This window comes from Barbus barbus (assembly GCF_936440315.1).
Source record: "Barbus barbus genome assembly, chromosome: 24".
Taxonomy (NCBI): domain Eukaryota; kingdom Metazoa; phylum Chordata; class Actinopteri; order Cypriniformes; family Cyprinidae; genus Barbus; species Barbus barbus.
In genome coordinates this window covers 4,509,914-4,530,141 of record NC_136752.1, presented here as the reverse complement: position 1 = coordinate 4,530,141, position 20,228 = coordinate 4,509,914, and the positions used below count along the sequence as shown (strand labels likewise).

General features: G+C 36.3%; 1 protein-coding gene across 1 annotated transcript; it reads right to left on the bottom strand.

Annotated features, from left to right (window-relative positions):
• Positions 1-2,782: 2,782 nt before the first annotated feature.
• Positions 2,783-18,771, bottom strand: LOC306844010 (E3 UFM1-protein ligase 1-like). The gene is made up of 19 exons (XM_079375821.1): positions 18,548-18,771; positions 17,106-17,251; positions 16,973-17,001; positions 16,109-16,206; positions 15,855-15,969; positions 14,730-14,860; positions 14,258-14,316; positions 14,021-14,167; positions 13,089-13,264; positions 12,826-13,002; positions 11,971-12,094; positions 11,390-11,512; positions 10,980-11,100; positions 9,787-9,953; positions 9,505-9,632; positions 8,784-8,864; positions 7,280-7,365; positions 6,377-6,557; positions 2,783-5,342 (listed from the first exon to the last, which is right to left on the bottom strand). The coding sequence occupies exons 1-19, from the start codon at positions 18,622-18,624 to the stop codon at positions 5,130-5,132; spliced, it is 2,379 nt and encodes a 792-aa protein (XP_079231947.1). The 5' UTR covers positions 18,625-18,771; the 3' UTR covers positions 2,783-5,129.
• Between the last annotated feature and the right edge of the window lie 1,457 nt (positions 18,772-20,228).

Below are 20,228 nucleotides of genomic sequence, written 5' to 3'. Positions count from 1 at the left end.
TGAAATATAATTGTTTACTCAAGTATGTTGTAATTCTGTAATTTGTTTTTAAACTTCTTGATGTGCTTTCAGAGCAATCAGTGGATTGATGCCCATTATATAGTGCAGTGTTAATACCTTTTGTGAGAAAATATCCATTTAGACGACAGCACATTTTAATCGGGTTGCAGGAATGTGGGCGGCTGTGAAATCATAATTATGTGGCTTGTTGTTTGTTATTTTTATAGAATCTGAAATCATGAGTGCCCCTGTGGATATTTCATTTGTCTATCTTGTGGTTCGTTTTCTGTGCCTGTTTATCCAGTGCGTGGTCACAGGGAGTACTTGAGTCTATCCCAGCATGTCTCAGGCCGAAGGCAGAAAATGATTTGACATACAGTAGAACTGGAAGTCCCTTTCAACATGGCTCAGGTAGCTCTTTTGTTCTTGTCATAATTGTTAGATGTCCATATACCAGGCCAGTTTTTTTTTACTTAACTGAAGGTGTGGTCTTCTCTTTAGTGAGCAGCTGATTTGTACCTGATTCTAATTGCAGGACCTTGACATAGTGATAAAAGGCTCTTTTGAGATGAGCATATTCTATACAGGATCACTGATCAGGTGCACATTTGTTAGACAGGCTTTCCAACTTTGTATGATGTCAAGGTAACACAAAAATCAAAGGCATGTGGTGGTCTGAAAAAAAGGAGGCAATGTTCTCACTGTTTGGTGCTTTTATTTTATTTTCTAATTATATTGTAAATTATCATTCTAGTTTCATCTAATGCTGACACAACATTAAAACCACTGGTGAAGTGAATAGCATTGATTATATTGATTATATGGCACTTGTCAAGGGGTGGGATATATTAGCAGCAAGCAGTCAGTTTTTGAGTTTCATGTGTTGGAAGCAGGAAAAATGAGCCAAATCAAAAACATCTGAGGGACTTTGGCCAAATAGTGATGGTTCGATGACTGGGTCAGAGCATTTGCAAATGGCAAGCCTTCTAGGGCAGTAGCAGTGTTGGGGAGTAACTTACATGTGCACATAATTTAATTACAAAATAATAATAAATATAACTGTAATCCATTACAGTTACTGAGAAAAGATTTGCAATTAAATAACAGTTACTTAGGAAAATGTTATTTACGAAGGGGGTTGCATCTGAAAAGTTTCACACGCATACATACAGATTGAACTGATTTCTGCTCTAAAATATGAGACACCAATGTTTCAGGAGTTTAGGACACATAATAAGACATGTTTATTCAATAACTGTTTTATTTCCCATTTGGGTTTATGTATATATATATATATATATTATCAGGACAAGAGCACAGGAACCAGATGAATCCTCTGCACAATCTGGCTCTGCTGCAGCCTAGCTTTAAACTGCTGATTTTGTCTGGCCAGAGGAGAATGACACTATTTCGACACACTATTTCCCGTCTAAAGCTGCTTTGACACAATGTGCATTGTTAGAAGCGCTGTACAAATAATAGTGACTTGACTTGACAATAGGCTGCATTATTTTAAGATTTAACAGTTTTTCCAAGGCATAGTAAGATATCAGTGTTTCCTGCCATAGATATGCAAAAAAATATTTAAAAAATTACTAGTATATTACTATTAAACTATTTTATGATTTTAAATCTGTATTTAACCTCAGAATGATCTCAATGTAAAAAGAGGTGCAAAAGTCATATTTTGTGGTGGCTGTGCTTTAAAGTGAAAATATAATCATTTAAAATTAAAGTGATGAAGAATGTTGACAGTCTGACAGTAATCACTGTTGAGTCCTACTCTAAGGTTAACCCTGCCTGCTTTAAATGTTTGAAAATGATTACAGTTTTTCTCAGTTGCTAAAACACTATAACCAGGCTTTTGAACTAAAATGTCAAAACCATAACGCCATTTTTTAAAAAGCACACCCATTTCCCTAAACTGTAAACGCTATTGCCCTGCTTTGACACGAGTCGGGTTTGGTGAGCTGCTACTGCAAAACTCTTCACACAAATCCCTACATTTCTCAGCGCTTCCACCATGTGCTCATTTAGAAAGCACTAGCATTCAATATTGTTCAGTCAGATCTGCAAAGTTTGAGCTCAGTTAGCACACCATTACCCAAGTGGAAACACTAGGAGTCAAAATGTATCACACACCAATCAGAAACTAAAAGGGCTAAAGTCAGCTCACAGTTTCTCTCAGTGGCTTTGGTGCATTTGTCGAATCAGAAATGCTTTTCTTCTCAGACTTACATTTTAGCCTGGGACTAGGCTTAAGCGTTGTCTGTGAAACCGGGGGCTAGTCATTACTGTAAATGCTATGTTAGTTGTTGTCTAGTAAACTGTTAAGCATATTTTCTACACATTTTTATAAATTTATCATGAATTGATCAAGTGAATCTTAACTTTCACCAATGAAGAGAATATAGATCAACCAATTATAAACCAGTTCTCTGAAATAGCTCAAAGGTACATCTCATCAACCTTCAATTAGAAAGCATATCGAGGGTTGAGAAGCAGAAGGGCGTAAATGACATTTTTGGTGAAATGGAGATATATACATCAAATGAAAGCTCTTAGTGAGCTCTTCCTACTGGGAAACGTACTGTCATCCATGAGCGTTTGTGTTATTATTAAATGTGTATTATAAACAATTGAAATCAGAACACAAAGTCAGATCAAACTATGGTAAAATGTTTGTTTAGGCTCTCCTGTAAAGTTGGTGAAATGTCACTTACGCCCTTCTGGTTCTCACCCCTCGATATATAGACAGAGGACAACACAAGAGTTACAAATTCTGACAATAGACTTTCTACATTTTATTTTCTCGTTTGTGCCCATATTTCTTTTTCTTTTCTATTTCACAATGTTGTAATGTGTTTTTTTTTTTTTCAGACGATTAGTAAAAGTGTAACTGAATCATATCCAGTCTTTTTCAATCAATATCCTACATACAGAAATGTTTAAATTTGTACTTTTGAAATGGATATATGGCATACAAAGTGCAACCTTCTGCATTTCAGTACAGTAACTGTCATCCAAACTGTAGCCATAGTTTACATCAGGTAATACTAACAGAGTGCACTGTTATATTGATAACATGATCTTGTTTGTGAACAATAACACAAGGACTTTTCATTCTGATGGCACTGATATGTTCAGTGACAAATACTTACTTTTGAAGATGAACTAAAAAAGTTACAGGAAAATACATAGTGTGATGCTGTTTGTACGAATTGTTTTGAGAAATGCACATACTTCTGTGCAAATATTACAGTAAGGACGATTCGAGAAATGCACCAAAGAGACTGTATTCAGGTTTGAAATAATGGATCCAGAGAGACTTGAAGGAAGAGGTCAAGGACACCACAGAGGAGGAGAAGGAGTAGAGAAAATATGAAGGAAGAGGAAGAATAGGAGATGGATGACAACAACATGGAAGAGAAGGAGTCTCAGATATTTTAGTTGATGCGTGCAAGGGTTGGATCAGGCATGCAAGAGGATTTTACCCCTGCTGCCTGGCCAGGGCTACTATAGCCTGTGATGTTGAAGAACCATGATGTTGATTCCTGTCCCAGACCAAAGACGGGATGCTGGGGCAGAATAATCATTTTTGTTGTTGTTTGCTGTATTGTGCATTAAGGAATAAAACACTTGGGGAGTACCACAAACAACACGTATTACTGTTTTTTGTAGTACTGTTTTAAATTGATCTCATCAGTGTGTAAGACTGTTGTAGTGTGTGTGTTTGTGAGGGTTTGTGTGTCATGTCTAAGAGCAAAGTTTGGTTTTTCAGCAAGATCCAAGTTGTTTTAAGAGGAGAGCTTCATTTTGACCTGAATATAGGACGTTTGGGGAATTGAGTTAGAAGTTATGGATTTGTGTTTAGAGTTGGTTTTGCAAAAAAAGAGGCATAGTTTCAAGAAATGCGGTTCCAAAGTAACCTTCCTAACACTGGTAAAGTAATGCAAAGAAGGACATCTATTGGGTCATGGGTCATGTACGGAGCGAAGGCTAGCCTGTCCGGTTGATGCATATGGGGCTGCATAGTCTCAGAGCAGAGTGCCCATGATGAGCATCTATAGAAAGTGCTGGACCAACAAATCTGATCCTCACAACTTGCGAGACTTGCAGGATCTGCTGCTAATATCTTGGTGCCAGATACCACATTCAAAGATCTTGTGGAGTCCATGCCTCAACACATCAGAGGGGACCTAACACAAAATTAGGCAAGTGTAATTAATGTTGTGGCTGATCAATGTAGCACATTACTGAATTTGTACCTTTTGTTCCATCTGCCAAGGTGTTAAATTTGCTTAAAAAGAAATAAATACTCTGACTGCCTCACGGTGGGTCTTTAGACCTGCTAGTGAAATAATAATAATGGTGCTTAATGTTCTCCAGCCAGAATGACGATGATCTTCACCTCTCTGCATATGTTGTATGTATTTGTTTATGAATTGGCAATGAGTCATGTCAGTAATGACAACTAAATATTTAGTTATTTGGGAAACAAACAAATAACTGCCAATATTTAGCAATATGGAGATGATTTTAACACTTTATGCTTGAATGCGTCCTATGGAACTGTTTGTAGCACTATTTACTGTATCTCAAATTTGAACATTTAGCTGCGACAAATTAAAGTTGTTTTGAGATCTACAATTTACCCCTTAACTCTGTAAATGTCACATACACCAGAACTGAAACATCAGTTTAAATGTTGTACATTTATTAAATTTTTTTGTCTTGTAAATTATTTATATTAGTACAAAGAGGCTTTTCTTCTACTGGGACCTCAGCAGGTCATGTATGATTTTACAATTTCAAATAAGTGTTTTAGAGGCACAGCGGAAAATTGACTTTTTTATGGGTCATAGACAAGCTGCAATTCAAATGTATGCAAAATTACTTGGAAACATTTACAAATATTTCCAAAGAGATGATCATTGCCAGCCTGGGCTGAAGGACTTCACTTACAAAAGTATTATTCCCCTACACAAATTTCACTTTTCGCTGCTTCTCATAGAGGAAATGTGTTGCAAGGTTGAATTCAGTCTGTTTATTTCCCAGATTTAAAATTAGAGCTCAATACATAATGTAGCAGAATACATTAATGGCTGGGGTTGTTGCTAACAACTGTGTTATTCTGTGACAGATGGTTTTTTCTGAGAAAGGATGTCTTTAATGTCTCTGGTGAGACTGTGAAGCTCTTTCTGAAGACCCTCCACATCATCAGAAACAACAGAATCTTTGGCTCCCTCTTCCCGATTGCTCTTCTTCTCCAGGCCTTGACCCTGCACTACCAGCTGCTTGACCACCAGACTCTGGTACTGAGACAACAGCTTGTGCTGCTCCTAAAACACACACACACAGAGACAGAGACAGAGAGGGAGACAGAGAGAGAGACAGAGAGAGAGAGAGAGAGAGAGAGAGAGAGAGAGAGAGAGAGAGACAGACAGAGAGAGAGAGAGACAGACAGACAGACAGACAGACAGACAGACAGACAGACAGACAGAGAGAGAGAGAGAGAGAGAGACAGACAGAGAGAGAGACAGACAGACAGACAGACAGACAGACAGAGAGAGAGAGAGAGAGAGAGAGAGACAGACAGACAGACAGAGAGAGAGACAGAGAGAGAGAGAGAGAGAGAGAGAGAGAGACAGACAGAGAGAGAGAGAGACAGAGAGAGAGACAGAGAGAGAGAGAGAGAGAGAGAGAGAGAGAGAGAGAAATGCATAGCTTATGTTTCTGTCGATTTGTCATGGTGCCATATGATACAGAATTTTAAGGGTTTTGTTTAATTATAAATTGCATTTTCAATTAAAAAACAGACTGCTATAGTACCTATGCACAAGTATATGTGACCCTACCCTAATAACAATAGGATATTAAGTAAAGATCATGTTCCATGAAGATATTTTGTAAATTTTCCACCGTAAATATATCAAAACTTTGATTTTTTGATTAGTAATATGCATTGCTAAGCACTTCATTTTGACAATTTTAAAGGCAATTTTTTTATATTAATTTTTTTTTTTTTTTGCACCCTCAGATTCCAGATTTTCAAATAGTTGTATCTCTGCTAAATATTGTGCTATCTTAATAAAGCATACAACAATGGAAGCTTATTTATTCAGCTTTCAGATGATGTATAAATCTCAATTTTAAAAAATTGACCTTTATGACTGGTTTTGTGGTCAAGGGTCACATATGGCATTTTAGTATTTATATTTAGCAATGTTTTCCCTCTGTTTTTCCCATGTAGTGTTTTGCAATGACTCTGACTGAGCAAAAATCTTTTGTATAATAGTTATTTGTATATTTCCATTTTTTTTTTTTTTTTTTGCACAGCTGCTTTTTACTGTAGATTTAGGGGACACATGGTTACCTCAGGAATCTTGCTTTGCAGGAAGCCGATGATATGTGGCACACAGCGTCCAGGTGCATGCAGCATGCAGTGTGTGACGTTCTGGAAGAGCAAGACGCTGGTCAGATGCAGCACAAGCGCAGGGTCTTCTGTATCCCTCAACTGCTCCAACAGAGCCTGGCGGTGCACAAAGACAGCCTGCCTGCAAACACACACACACACACACACCAACCATATGTAACCGTTTTAGGCAATGTCTGCATTTGCTTCTAAATAGCTATAGTAATCAATTAAAAATTTGAATCAAATGAATTCTATGATCACATGATTTCCCTCATTGTTGAAGTTTGCATCATTGATTCTCATACTTTCCTGTTTAATAGTGTAAAGCTGCGATAAAAGCGCTATTAAAAAGGTGACTTGACATGGCTATGCTTTGTACAAACCTTGGCTTTTCTCTGCCACGTTTTAAAACCACTAATGTACAAAGTTTGTGTTATCATACATATAGACGTGGTACAATAACACTGTGCCTACACGTGGCGACGCGACGACAATATAACGCATTATAATCAGTGATGCTGTCTACATTGGATGTGGTATGGTGCAACACGGCCAATCGCCAGCAGCAAACTGAAGTCTCGTTCTATTTATGATGAAGAGTCACAAAGTACAAATGATTGTCCAGTGTAGACAGACTTTAGCTGTTAGACTTTAGCAACACGACACGACAACTGTTGCATCCAGGGCAGACCCATATACATTTATATGGGTTGACCTTGAGCTAACATGTTAACTTTAGGCTTCCTTAAAGCAATGCAATGCCTATGACTGAAGAAGAATAAAAACAGATATTTGATTACTAAAGAACAGACACTTCAGTGATCAATACCAGTGCAGTGCTGGGGAATGAAGTGGTTATACCTTTCTCTTTTCTTGTCGCCTTTCTTCAGAAGTAGTCCGCACTCTTCTGCACTCATCTCCAAACATGACAAAAAGTCTTCAATGGCCTGCAAGTGATAAAAAAAAAAATAATCTGCTACTTTGCTCTTCCAACCCATGACAACCGACAGTAAAATGTAAAGGAATATACAGTTGTGTTCAAAATAATAGCAGTGTGTTTAAAAAAAGTCAAAATCCTTACAATAACTTTTACTTCAATACAAATGCACTGGGAACATGTCTATTCTAAATCAAAACATTAAGAAAAATTTGTCTGCATTCTGTGTCTGCATTTTTCTTTACAAAGTCAAACATTTACTGTATAAACAGAAAAAAGCTTGAAGATTTAGCGTTCTTGTGAATGACTTTTAACATTTAGTTGTATAGCCTCGGTTTCTGAGAACTGCTTCACATGGAGTCTGGCAGCTGTGAACAGGTATTCCAGCCCAGGACGATACCACAATATCTCTGCATTTCTTGGTTTTGCCTCAGAAACAGCATTTTTGATGTCACAGTGTACTGTGGCTTGAATTCAGTGTTTGGGGGGGGTCTTCTGACAAAAAAGAACAATCTTGCTTCATCAGTCCACAAAATATTGCGCCATTTCGCTTTAGGCCAGTCAATGTGTTCTTTGGCAAATTGATACCTCTTCATTTTTTCAACAATGGGGCTTTGAGTGGGCTTCTTGCCGATAGTACTCACGGGTTGATCACCCCGAACCTGATCACTGGCTGAGTCTTTGCCGTTTTGGCTAATCTTTGATCCATTCGAATGGTAGTTCTCCGTTTTCTTCCACATCTTTCTGGTTTTGGTTGCCATTTTAAAGCATTTGATATCATTTCAGCTGAGAAGCCTATCATTTTCTACACTTCTTTATACGTTTCCCCTCTCTAATCAAGTTTTTAATCAAAGTACGCTATTCTTTTGAACAATGTCTGGAACGACCCATTTTCAGAGAGAAATGCACAGTACATTGGCTGCCTTCATCCTTAAATAAGGCTCACTTGTTTGACACCAGTTTTTTCACAGAATGATTTACCTCTCTAATTAAACTCCAAACTGCTATTATTTTGAACATGCCCTTTTCAATTAATGATTCAATTAAACAGAATCAACAGCATGCATGTCACGACTGTTGGTTTTCTATTACTCTACCACAACTAGTAAAATATTTGTCATGTAGAAATATAATTTCTACCAAAAACAGTGATTGATCTGGTTAGTGATGTTGGACTGCTATTATTTCGAAGACAACTGTATAGTATTTTTCACATTTTCTCCATTCATTTTGGGAAAAATCTGTGGAATTCTCTGGAAGGGATTTAAACATGATGACACTCAAATCTTTTATTCATAGCTGAAAGCATTATCAAATTACTGAAATATTAATAACAACATGCAATGGGCAGGAGATGTGTAGAACTGTGTAAAAGTTAGGCGTTTGAACTGAAACTTGAGCAGTTCCATGTCGTGTCATCAAACACACCTTTGCATTGAGACTGTTGTGTAGCTTCATCAGAGGAGATTTAACTTCATCTGAGAGCTTTCCCAGAATCTTCAGCCTGATCTGCAACATAGTAACAAACAGACACAACATTAATAATAGATAAAAATGTGTGTGGTTTTTCCCATCTAAATTTGAACTGTTAGCTGCTTCTACTGGAGAATCAGAGAGAGTTGATGTCTATAAGTCTCGTCTCTCAGGACGTCTGTTTTAACAGCCAGTGTTGATGAGCTGCTTCTTACGCTGCAGAACTGACACATCTGATCCAAGCCTCTTCCTCAGCAAACACAAAGCTATACGCATTGCAAATGCTGATTTTTACCCATTATTATTGCGTCTGGGGTTCAGTTCAACCAAATTTACTAATAACTAAGTGGAAGCAGAATGGTCCATTCATTTAATTTAATTTTTTTCATGCATGGACATAGCTTCTTCTTCATTGGTTAATTCCCAAATTGCATCTTAATTCAGTCCATTACAATTTTGTATGTTTATACACTGCTTCTGATCTTATTTCTACCAACATCTTAGGAGAAAAAGTTGAAGTCAGTCTAAATCTCACAATCCGATCGAATTCTGGTGGAAAAATTTAAGTCTTTGGACTACTACACATTTATTTACCTCCAGCCAGGAGCAGCACAGGGGTGGTAACAGATGTTAACTATGCTATGGATGCTGTTTATGGAATAGCAGTAGGTTGTACCTCACTGGTGATGGCAGTCGAGCTGTCCGAGGTCATATGCTCAGCTGCCACAAAGCTCAGCAGCACATTGGTCGCATCCGTACATACAGTCTTCAAGACATGCTTGGCAATGGTAGCCTGTGTCTCATCTGGTGCGTACAGAAAAAAAAGCAGACAAGTTAGCAGAGGACAGACAAGCACAATGCTGTCCCTTCTGTAAATTGTGTACGCTCGATGACTGAACCACTATAAAAAGTATGCAATGTGTTTTCTACAGAACAACTGAGATGGACACAAACAAACCTGAGAAGAGTTTGGTTCCTTTCTCAAAGAGGCGGATGTTGTTGTACAAGTTGTTGATCTCCTCCTGAAGATCCTTCATGTTTTTCTTCCGACTCCCTCCTGCTTGGGCTGAACTTGTGGACATGAAAGCTGCACTGACCACTTCCTGGTACATTTTGCTCAATGGCCTGGCAAAAAAAAGTTTGGAGGTTTTCAAATTTTGTGGAAAAAAGACAAACTCAAGGTCTGTTCACACCAAAATGAATGTTCTGTATGAAAATTTGGTGAGTTAAATATTTTAATTTGAATGAACAGCTGTTAATGCATCTGCTCAGACCAACACTAACAAGATATCATTAATGCAGCATTCTGTTTTTTTAATGGAAAGTCTTTCAAACTATTCCAATCCAATCATTGGGGCTCATTCATGAAATATGAGTAGAACAATTTTTGTGTAAATCGTTCGTAAAGCCATTCTGATGACACTGAATTTTGATGCACTGCCATCATAATTACAAGTTAATTTGCCCTTGCCCTCTTTTTGAATTTTTTGATTTTTATTTTTTTCAGCTGAGTTGACAACTGTAAAATAGCGACCTGTAAAATAGCGATTTGGTAAAATTCTTAAAAATGAGATGCTAGTAATTTGTTGCCGCTGTGGATATTCCAAATCATAGCAACCAAAGCATCTCAGCTGGAAAAACGCTGTGCCACCAGCTGGTCCTTTTAAGAAGAGCGCTTGATGTTTTTTTCAGCTGGCTAAACACTCTTTGGTGGAAACACGTTAATTGAATATTTATTGTTAGGCATATGGACTATTGGTGTTTTTTGCATTTATGCAATATACTGGAGCCAAACCTGACAAAGTAGACCAGAATATTTCACGAAACATGCAATTTGCGTAGCTGTAATAATTTATAGGCAGGGATTATTCTAATTGTAAATGAGCGTGCATGAGCGCCCTATTTAGGAATGATTGGAATTCATTAACAAACACATTTAACTATCAAATCAGATGTTTACGAAGCGTTTGTGAATCCAGAGGAGAGTTTTCGGGAAGGTCCGTTTTACACTGCACAATTACTCTGAATTTACTCAAGTTTCATGAATAAGGCCCAATGTGTGCGAGGTGAAAATGAGTACTTTTTTAACTTTATCATAAACACTTGATGCTGTTTTTTGGTCTCCATATGCTTGAACATCATGGTTTGAACCTTTGTATCTGCTCTGCTAGTTCCTGCAGCAACTCCTCAGAGCTGTCACACACTTTCTCCCCCAGCACCTCCATGATCTCCTCCACTGAGAGGAAGGGCTTGTCTCCTTGCTTATTTCGTCCTGTAACACACGCAAGGTCACAAATTAAAACAGGAACTACAGCTGTTTCCTACTACCATTATACATTTCACCAGAAAGGTTTTACAGAGGTAAAACTTGTTAACATTAGTTAAGAAATAGCTAACATGAATTAAAAATAAACAAAACCAAGTAAAGCTTGCAAATTTCTATATACACAAAAACATTTTTAACGAGTTAAATAATACAAATATAAATAAAGATCAATATGATAAATCAGCATGTTTATATAAATGCGAGGTTTATTAGTTAGTAACCTTAGTGTTCATACCCTGAGAGGTGTGTGTCGTCTCCTCATCGCTGTCTTCCTCCCTCCTGCCCTTCTTTTTTGTTTTGCGAATTCGGATCTCTCGGGCATTTGCGCCTCCACCTCCTTTCACGCTTCCACTGCCCTCTGAGGAACATAAAAAGCCAACAGCAGGCTGTTTATCAACAGCTATTTCTACTTCAAGAATTAAAAACTACTGCAAGTTATGAAAATTTTAATGGAAAAAAAAAAACAACTAAGTGATGTATAATAATTGAGCTCATCAAGCCATACCTGTGTTGTTCCCCTGGCTAGATACTAGCTTTTAGTTTGCATCACAGCCATTAACTGTGAATGGCTTCTCTCTATTGCTAAACTGAAGTAGGTGGTATTGCAGAGAGAAAAACATGTGCATGTTTCCCTGAATGTTTTCTTCCCGGAGGAGAAAGACTGAACATTTTAAATGCATTTATCCCCTGCATTTGGTCAATTTAATACACTAGCAAACAGATGGTTACAACGCTAAGAGCAGGCATGGATGAAAAGCCACAAAAAACTCCAATTATGAATTAATCTGAAAGGATTATCTGAAATAAACTCTTTACCTGAAGCCTTCTTCCGGCGTTCGTCTCGTTTGTCTTTCTTTGAAGAGGCTGAAGACTCCAACAAAACAGACGCTTGTTTGATATCATCCTCCGTTATCAGAAACACTGGGTTATTCTTCACTTCCTGTTGTTAAAGCAGATGTAATATAATCCCCTTCAAATGTTTTAGTCTAGAATTACACTATTTCTTGCTGGAAAAAATACTTTCAAGATAGTGTGTTCACCAAAAATGTGCTGATTTGTTCATCCATTAAAATTTTTGATTTCATTTATATATTTTAGTTTAATGTTTTGTAATTCTGTTCAGTGCTTTTGTCATTTTATTATTACTAATTGGTTTGATTTAATTTTTTTAAATGTTACATATAGTTTTATATCATATTTTAATGCTTCAACTTATTCAAGTTAGTTGCCAAGGCAACAATTCTAATTTTCCATTTAGTTTTTCATGTAATATTCTTTTTTGAAGCATTATTTCAATGAACAATTATGTTTTGGATGTTTTAGTTTTAGTTAATGATAACAACCCTGCTTGGAACTCATGAGTAAATGATGAAAATGTTCATTTTTGGGTGAATTATACCCTTATTTACTTTAATAACAGGAATTTAAATTAGTCACTTTCACAATATGTTTTCATATTAATGTTAACTTAAGCACTTGCCACATAGACATTTATGGAAAATTCTCCAAAACCAGCAAACTTGAACTTTTTTTGGCTACCGCACTTGATTGTTCATAGACAAATGGTTTTGGACTTGAACATTCAAGTGTGAAAACAAGCAATTTTGTCATTTTAATATGATGTGTGCAGGTACTCCAGGTGTGTAGTGTACAGACAAAAAGCTTGCATACCTTCTGTGCTTTCTGTTGCATGATATCATCAAACAAAGCGATGCATCCTGTGATGAACTTTTCGCTGACCACACAAGTGGAGAGTAGCCTTGCACTGGACTGAACATTCATGCCCCTCAGCACTTCATTCAACAGAATTCCTATATCCTCCTCAGACAGACTGCTTGGGATCATTGGCTAAACAAGAAATTAGCATAACATTTACGGAGGTATTTTTCCATTTAAAAAAAACAAAAAAAACATAAAATGTTGCATGACTGTACCTGTAGGTCGACCCAAGTGGCTGAGCTGATAGTCTCCTCCACTGAGGCCTCCAACTGATCTATGATGGCTCTGCCAACACATGCAGATTTGAGAAAAAGCAGTTTGCTAGACTTAAACCTCTTCTTTATGTAGCTGACTGGATCAGGTATCCCCAAACGGGTCAACGCCTCAAACTCTGCAGGAAAAAAGACAGAGCTTTACAGGACTGCTCTTGAATTAATATGAATTCAACTCCAGAACTAGCATATATTTATATACATATATAGTGTCAGTTGCCACAAAACGTTATTTTGACTCCTCTCTCATTTAAATAATAAATGAAAAATGAAATGCCTTTACGATTCACAATTTGGCTTCTAAAACCTTTACAACACTTCCCCTATTTGCTTCCATTGTTTGTGTATACTGTAACTAGGATATCTGCTTTTTATTAAAAATAATAATAATAAAAAAATGAATATTTTGAAAAAAAATTCTAATTATTTTAGTCAATTATACAATAAACTCTGTTGGCAAAGCCTAATTTAATTCAGTTAAACTATGAGCATGAGACATATTGATATTTACCAACACCTATTGACACGTCTCAGGTGTTCACAACGGAAAACAGTCAAAATTAAGGTAAAGTTCAATGTTTATATTTTTGTATAATCTAGAATAGAGCAATAGGCTTATACAGTACATTAAGCTAACTGAGACTTGTCATAGCACTTGCATATCATTGCTCTTTTGTTAATCTTGATTGCTTCCATTGTCCTCTTTTGTAAGTCGCTTTGGATAAAAGCATCTTCTAAATGACTAAATATAAATCCTGCGCTGCGACGGCAATACGCTGGGAGTCATCAGCTTTTCTGGGTCTCTAATTTCCAGTGAAGGGAGACTGAACATTTTAAATGCATAAGCTATATACTGTCGTTTAAAATAAACACACCTAAATATCCATTCTGTTTGAGAAAGGACTCAACCCAAGTGCTCTGGGTTTTGGAGTAGATGTCAGGAATGTAGATGGCTTTATCCTGCCTGCCTCCAACCACGGAGCCCTTCAAACGGCCGCTGTTAACCAGTTCATCAAGCACCGCTGATAAAGAAGAACGAACAAACAAGCAGTCTGTATGCAGAACGCTCAAATATGAAATGATTGTGTAAAAAGGCAAACTGCAAAACTTACAGTACAACAGATTCTCCTGAAAACCATAGAGATTTAGCAAGTTGTTGATCTGTGTAGGCCTAGGGATGGAAATCACAGCTGTTAAAAAACTACAGAGAAATTAGTCTTTAAAGACAAAAGAGACTATAAGGAAAAGGTAAGACATAAATAAAAAAACAAATCAATGCATTCCATTTACAAATACAAGAAATCAGAGATTGTGACATTTTTATGAACTCACTTTTATGAGCTCACTTTATGAACTTTTTGAGCATTTTGGATGATTGGAACTCTCTCAGGTTTCATTAAAAATGCATTTGTGGTTCAAAGATGAACAAAAGTCTCATGGGTTTGGAATGAGTCATTTTCACTTTATTCAACAGGATGATAACAGCGCATTATTTTGATAACTTAGTAACAGTGAACTACAGTACACCTCTTATTGTATATTTTCCATTATCTATCCCATGATGCAGAGGGTGGAGTTGCTTACCTTGTGATGGCACTGAACAGACCGCATATGCAAGCTTTGTGTCTGGAGATGAAAGCTTGTGTGAAGATCACTCCCCTGTTGTACTGATCAATCTGACCTTGGATCACTCTGCCCAGCCTCGAGTTCAGCTCCTAGCAGAGTGAACATGTTATACTGTCTGAGAAGGCAGAAGTGATATCATATGTGTTACTCATATAATGTTCTAGTATTTTTTTAAAGTGCAAAACAAATAAATGTTATGGTGTAAAATTAATGAGCAAATCGATTATCCAAATTGACTCTATTAGCTACATTGTACAAAAGGTCAGATTTTCTTGCTTCCACTGAAGAAGGCAACACAATGCATTAATTGTGGGGGGGATGTAAATTTTTGAACAGGATGATGATGATGTCTAAATTCTTCTCATTTTGTTTAACGATCATATTTTCATTTAGAGACTTCAGAAGCTACTTAAATGTTTCCAAGAAGACAAAATAAGTACAATTTACCCTGATCATCCAATTAAAAAAAATTACACCCCCGTCTCTTAATGCATTGTGTTGCCTTCTTGAGCATCAGTAAATATTTCCACCTTTTGTAATAGCTGTGTATGAGTCCCTCAGTTGTCCTCAGTGTTAAAAGATGGATCTCAAAATCATACAGTAACTGTTGGAAGGGGCTCAAATATGCAGAAAATGTTGGAAAACCGAAGAATGTGCAGGAGCTGGAGCATTTTTCCTGAACTCCTCAGGACCAACGAGGGACTCATGAACAACTATCACAAAATATATAAACAGTCGTGGATCATCCAGGAAATGACACATAGTATTAAGATTCAAGGTTATGTAAATGTTTGAATGGGGTTATTTTTATAAATTCAGTTATTATTTTGTCTTGTGGTATCTTTTTCAGGACAGTCCTAAATAAAAAAATAATATGCAATTTTCAATTATTAACATTTTGCACATTCTGCAAGGGGCATGTTAACTTATGAGAACAACTGTATATGCAGACAGATACACCACAGTTTGACAATTACTGTAACTGCAGTGCAAGCAGGTTTCCACTAACCACTGAAAGATTGTTTCTCATAAAGATGCATTCTAACAAGAAGAATCACAATACTTCACGCAGACTGGACTAACCTCTGTTAGAAAATCTCCAGGTAGATCATACGTTTTGCAAAGCTCTGCGATGTTCACCTGTCCAGCCTCCTGGAGTTTATCATTCACCTCCTCAGCAAGCCGATCCAAGTATGTTCTTTACAGGAGAACAAGCATTAAAGATTAAATGTATAACTGCTTGACACGCAAGCCATCTACAAAATACATATTGACAGTACTGAAGAGCATTTTCAATAGTTTTCCCTCTATCCTACAAGTAGTAGTTTTTCACTCACTCGTCAATCAGTTGACCCAGCAGGAGTTGTGTGCCTTTGTCTGATTTGGCGATTTCATTTGCTCTGCTCTCCACATGCACCAAATCAACATTGATGATCTGTGAGAAACATTAAAGAACAATTAAAGGAATAGTTCACCCAAAAATTTTAATTTGTTCACCCTCAGGACATGATGTTGATGTTTCTTCATCTGAACAGCTTTAAAGAAATTTTGCATTCATCACTTGCTCAGCAATGGATGCTCTGCAGTGAATGGGTGCCGTCAGAATGAGAGTCCAAACAGCTGATAAAGACATGACAATAATCCACAAGTAATCCACACCACTCCAGTCCATCAGTTAACATCCTGAGAAGCCAAAAGCTGCGTTTTTGAAATAATTAAACTCATTACTAAGATCTTTTTTAACTTCAAACCATTGCTTCAGGCTAAAACACCAGTCCTCCATCCATAATATTGATTCTTTTCAAGTTTGTCTGAATGAGGAGAGAAATATGCGCCAATCAAGCACTGATTACAAGCAAAAACTGTAATAAACAATATGTTCATGGATTTTGATGCGAGTACAAAAAGGGATGGACTTTTTCACAGAAGGAAGCATTAATAAGGATGATGGACTGGAGTGGTGTGGATTATTGTGATGTTTTTATCAGCTGTTTGGACTCTCATTCTGACGGCACCCATTCACTGCAGAGCATCCGTTGGTGAGCAAGTAATGTGATGCTAAATTGAGTACATTTTTGTACAGCAAAATTTTATTTTGAGGCGAACTCTTCCTTTAAAAAAATGTATTCACATATAAAATCTGCCCTCCTTCATAAGATGCATATAAAAACTATAAAATGTTTGTTATATATCAAACCAACCTTTTGAAGATCCACAACATTAATCCTCCCTTAAATGATAAAGCAAAATGTTAGATTCATTTAGTAGACTCTGCTATTCAAAGCGACATACAGTACACTTATTAAAGAGAAGTAATTCAAGTATTCTACTAACCTCTGTGCATATACAGCTCATCGCGCATTTCCCGGCTGATCTGTGCAGGAGTCACATACTCTTTCCCATCCAGAGTGTGAACCACATCTAGCTTCTTATCCTCCACCAGCTTGGCCACGATCTCGATGCAATTCCTCTCAGACAACCTGAGGTCAACACACAAAGACACAATCTGTGGTTAACAAAATAAATGCTGAGGTCAAATCATGCATGACAGGTACTTTCACACAAATCAATAGTGCTATTTCTTGTTTTACTCAAAGCAATAGGGAATTTATTGTAATGAAACTACCTTTTATTAACCAGTTCATCAACCCTATAATGCCTATTTGGCAAAACTTTGCATCTTCTACTTCTAAAACCAGTCATAAGTAGCATCCAAAATAGCCAAAAATACATTGCATGGGTCAAAATGATTGATTTTTTTATTTATGCCAAATATCATTACAATATTATATAAAGATCATGTTCCATGAAGATATTTGCTTCTTATGTCCTCATTTGTAAGTCGCTTTGGATAAAAGCGTCTGCTAAATGACTAAATAAATAAATAAATAAATAAATTTAGTAAATATGCATTGCTAAGAACTTCATTTGGACAACTTTAAAGACAATTTTCTAAATATTATGATTTATTGCACCCTCAGATTGCAGATTTTCAAATAGTTGTATCTCAGGCAAATATTGTCCGATCCTAACAAACCATACATCAATGGAAAGATTATTTATGATATCTCAATAAAACAAAACAAAACTGACTCTTATGACTGGTTTTGTGGTCCAGGGTCACATATGTCTTTTTGCTGTGAAATATTTAATGATTTTATGAAGTAAACATAAGAGTAACTTTTATATTTTTACAAATACTTGAAAAATGAAATTAGGTTTACTTGATTATCCAAAAAAATTTTAAAAGAAAAATCATGCATCATATATAATACAACAGGCTTTTTGAGAAATGTTTATTTGTCCATCTGTCAGTCAATCTGTGTTGCATCATTAACACATTTAAATATAGTATTACTAAGTCATAGGGAATAAAAAGTAAAAATTATATTTATATGCATTACAGTAGCCTGCTACAAGAATCTCATTCATTTATAAGATATAAGAACTCATAATAGCACGGTACTACACACATATCGTGCTTAACACTGTAAGACAGCCCAAATAACACCACTGTGCATCACGACACGACCCAAAAACATGAAGTTACAACAACAGTGTTTGGTAATGATCAGTTCTGACGCGTTATACAGTAATGATGTTTGTAAATACCGATTACGTCTTTACTGCGCGACCAATGTCGCATAAAACGGAGTCATCAGTTTTCCAATATTTTGTGGATCAAGTCAGTTTGCAAATTCATGTTCGGGATATACTGCTTCAAGACACAAGAAACCAGGGGCGGGATGAAGCGCAGCAACAACATTAGTTTTTACCTCTGAATAGTATCTGCAAACTGAGCTCTCTGAAAGTCCGCAGCTAGACGCCTGATTTCCTCCCAGTCTGCCGCCATGACTTCACTTTACTACAGAACTAGTGTTCTCGTTTTACTCCAGCATTTAATTTCAAATCAGTTCTAGATAATCTCACGCGGAAACTTCAGCTCGGAGAAAAGACACGTCAGTCTGCTGTAAACCTCAGACGGAAACGCACGAGGGACAAACTAGCCAGTGCGCATGCACGGGTAAAATATACATTAAGAATAAAAAACGTCGCTTTTACTTATTAAAATTGTTATTTTGAATATACATAGCCTAATTATTGTGAATAGAACAACTGTGCATACAATTTTAAATAATATTATTTATTATGTATTTTCTGCCTAATTAAAAAGCAACTTACCAGTGTTCATATGCAAAATTATAAATAAATACATGCTTGCAAAGCAGGAGACACCTGTTACCATTTTTATTCAATCTCGAGTTCTTCAGTCTTTTTCAGGGATTTATTTATTTTGTTATGATTCTAAAATTGAAAAAGCATTTAAGTAATTATTATTAATGCACTATGTCATATAGGCCTACTTCTATATTTTTCAAATGGTTTAAATGTTCAAGAGAATTTGTTTGAGATCACACAATATTTTGCAAAACCCTTGCAGTACCGCTGTGGATCTCTAGGTGTCACCGAATCCCTTCTGAACACTACTGGACATTTATGTGTGTTCAAGTCAATATTTTACATTCTTAAGATAATTTCTACGTTTTGGATGTTTATAATGTTATGCATGAATGAAAACAACAATCCGACTAAAGACAGATTCTCACCAAAGAACACTGGACATCTACCTGGCCAAAAAAAACACATTGCTACCAGATATACGAGATCCAAAACAGCTGAGAAATATAAAACCTAATCTAAAAAATATTTACTTTTTTTTCTGTAAGACAAAACTTTCCAAATAAAATGTCCAAAATTTGTCTAATTTTGCCCTCTAATTTATTTTCTTGAGGCAAAATATTGGCTATCGAAATATTTTAAAGCTGAACATATTCACTATTTACTGTCCTTTCAAAATTGTATTAATATCTACTATTGGGTATGGAAATCATGTTTTTAACATTCCCTAATAAAAGGTTTGCTTGAATGTATATTTTCTAAATGTAAATAAAAAGAAATCACCAAAATACAAATACTTCTGTAGTTGCCTTTTAATAGAAGAGTATAAAACAACATCCAAAAAATATACTTTGCTTCAACATATATACATTTTACACATTTTATGATGAAAGATAGTCCATGTTGTTACCAAATGTGCATAGCTTGCAGTGAATCTGGATAATAGTGGGAGGCCATAGAGAGAGTCCCACTTTAATACAGAGCCCACACATGACATTTGCAAGGGTGCAAAAAAAAAAAACATACTTTAGTCATGATTTAGAAATTTGTTCTCACAATTTATTTTGTTGCCACACTTTGTTAATTCGTTCCCTCATGTCGGTTAAACCGTGGCCATAATTGATCTCAAACGAGTGAATAAATTACTATAGCATGCCAATGCTTTAACTATATTTTCCCTCAGAAGTGAGTAAAGTTGTGGAAGTGAATTCTTAATTCTCCCCCCTCTTATGTCATGTGCAGGGCTCTATACACTCTTAAAAATAAAGGTGCTTCATG

Excerpts from the sequence above, each read along its gene's own strand:
- LOC306844010 (XM_079375821.1), bottom strand. The coding sequence starts at position 18,624 with ATGGCGGCAGACTGGGAGGAAATCAGGCGTCTAGCTGCGGACTTTCAG. Across the intron at positions 16,207-16,972 it reads ATGTTGTGGATCTTCAAAAG|ATCATCAATGTTGATTTGGT; the intron begins GTTGGTTTGATA and ends TGTTTCTCACAG. Across the intron at positions 14,317-14,729 it reads CTGTTCAGTGCCATCACAAG|GCCTACACAGATCAACAACT; the intron begins GTAAGCAACTCC and ends TTCCATCCCTAG.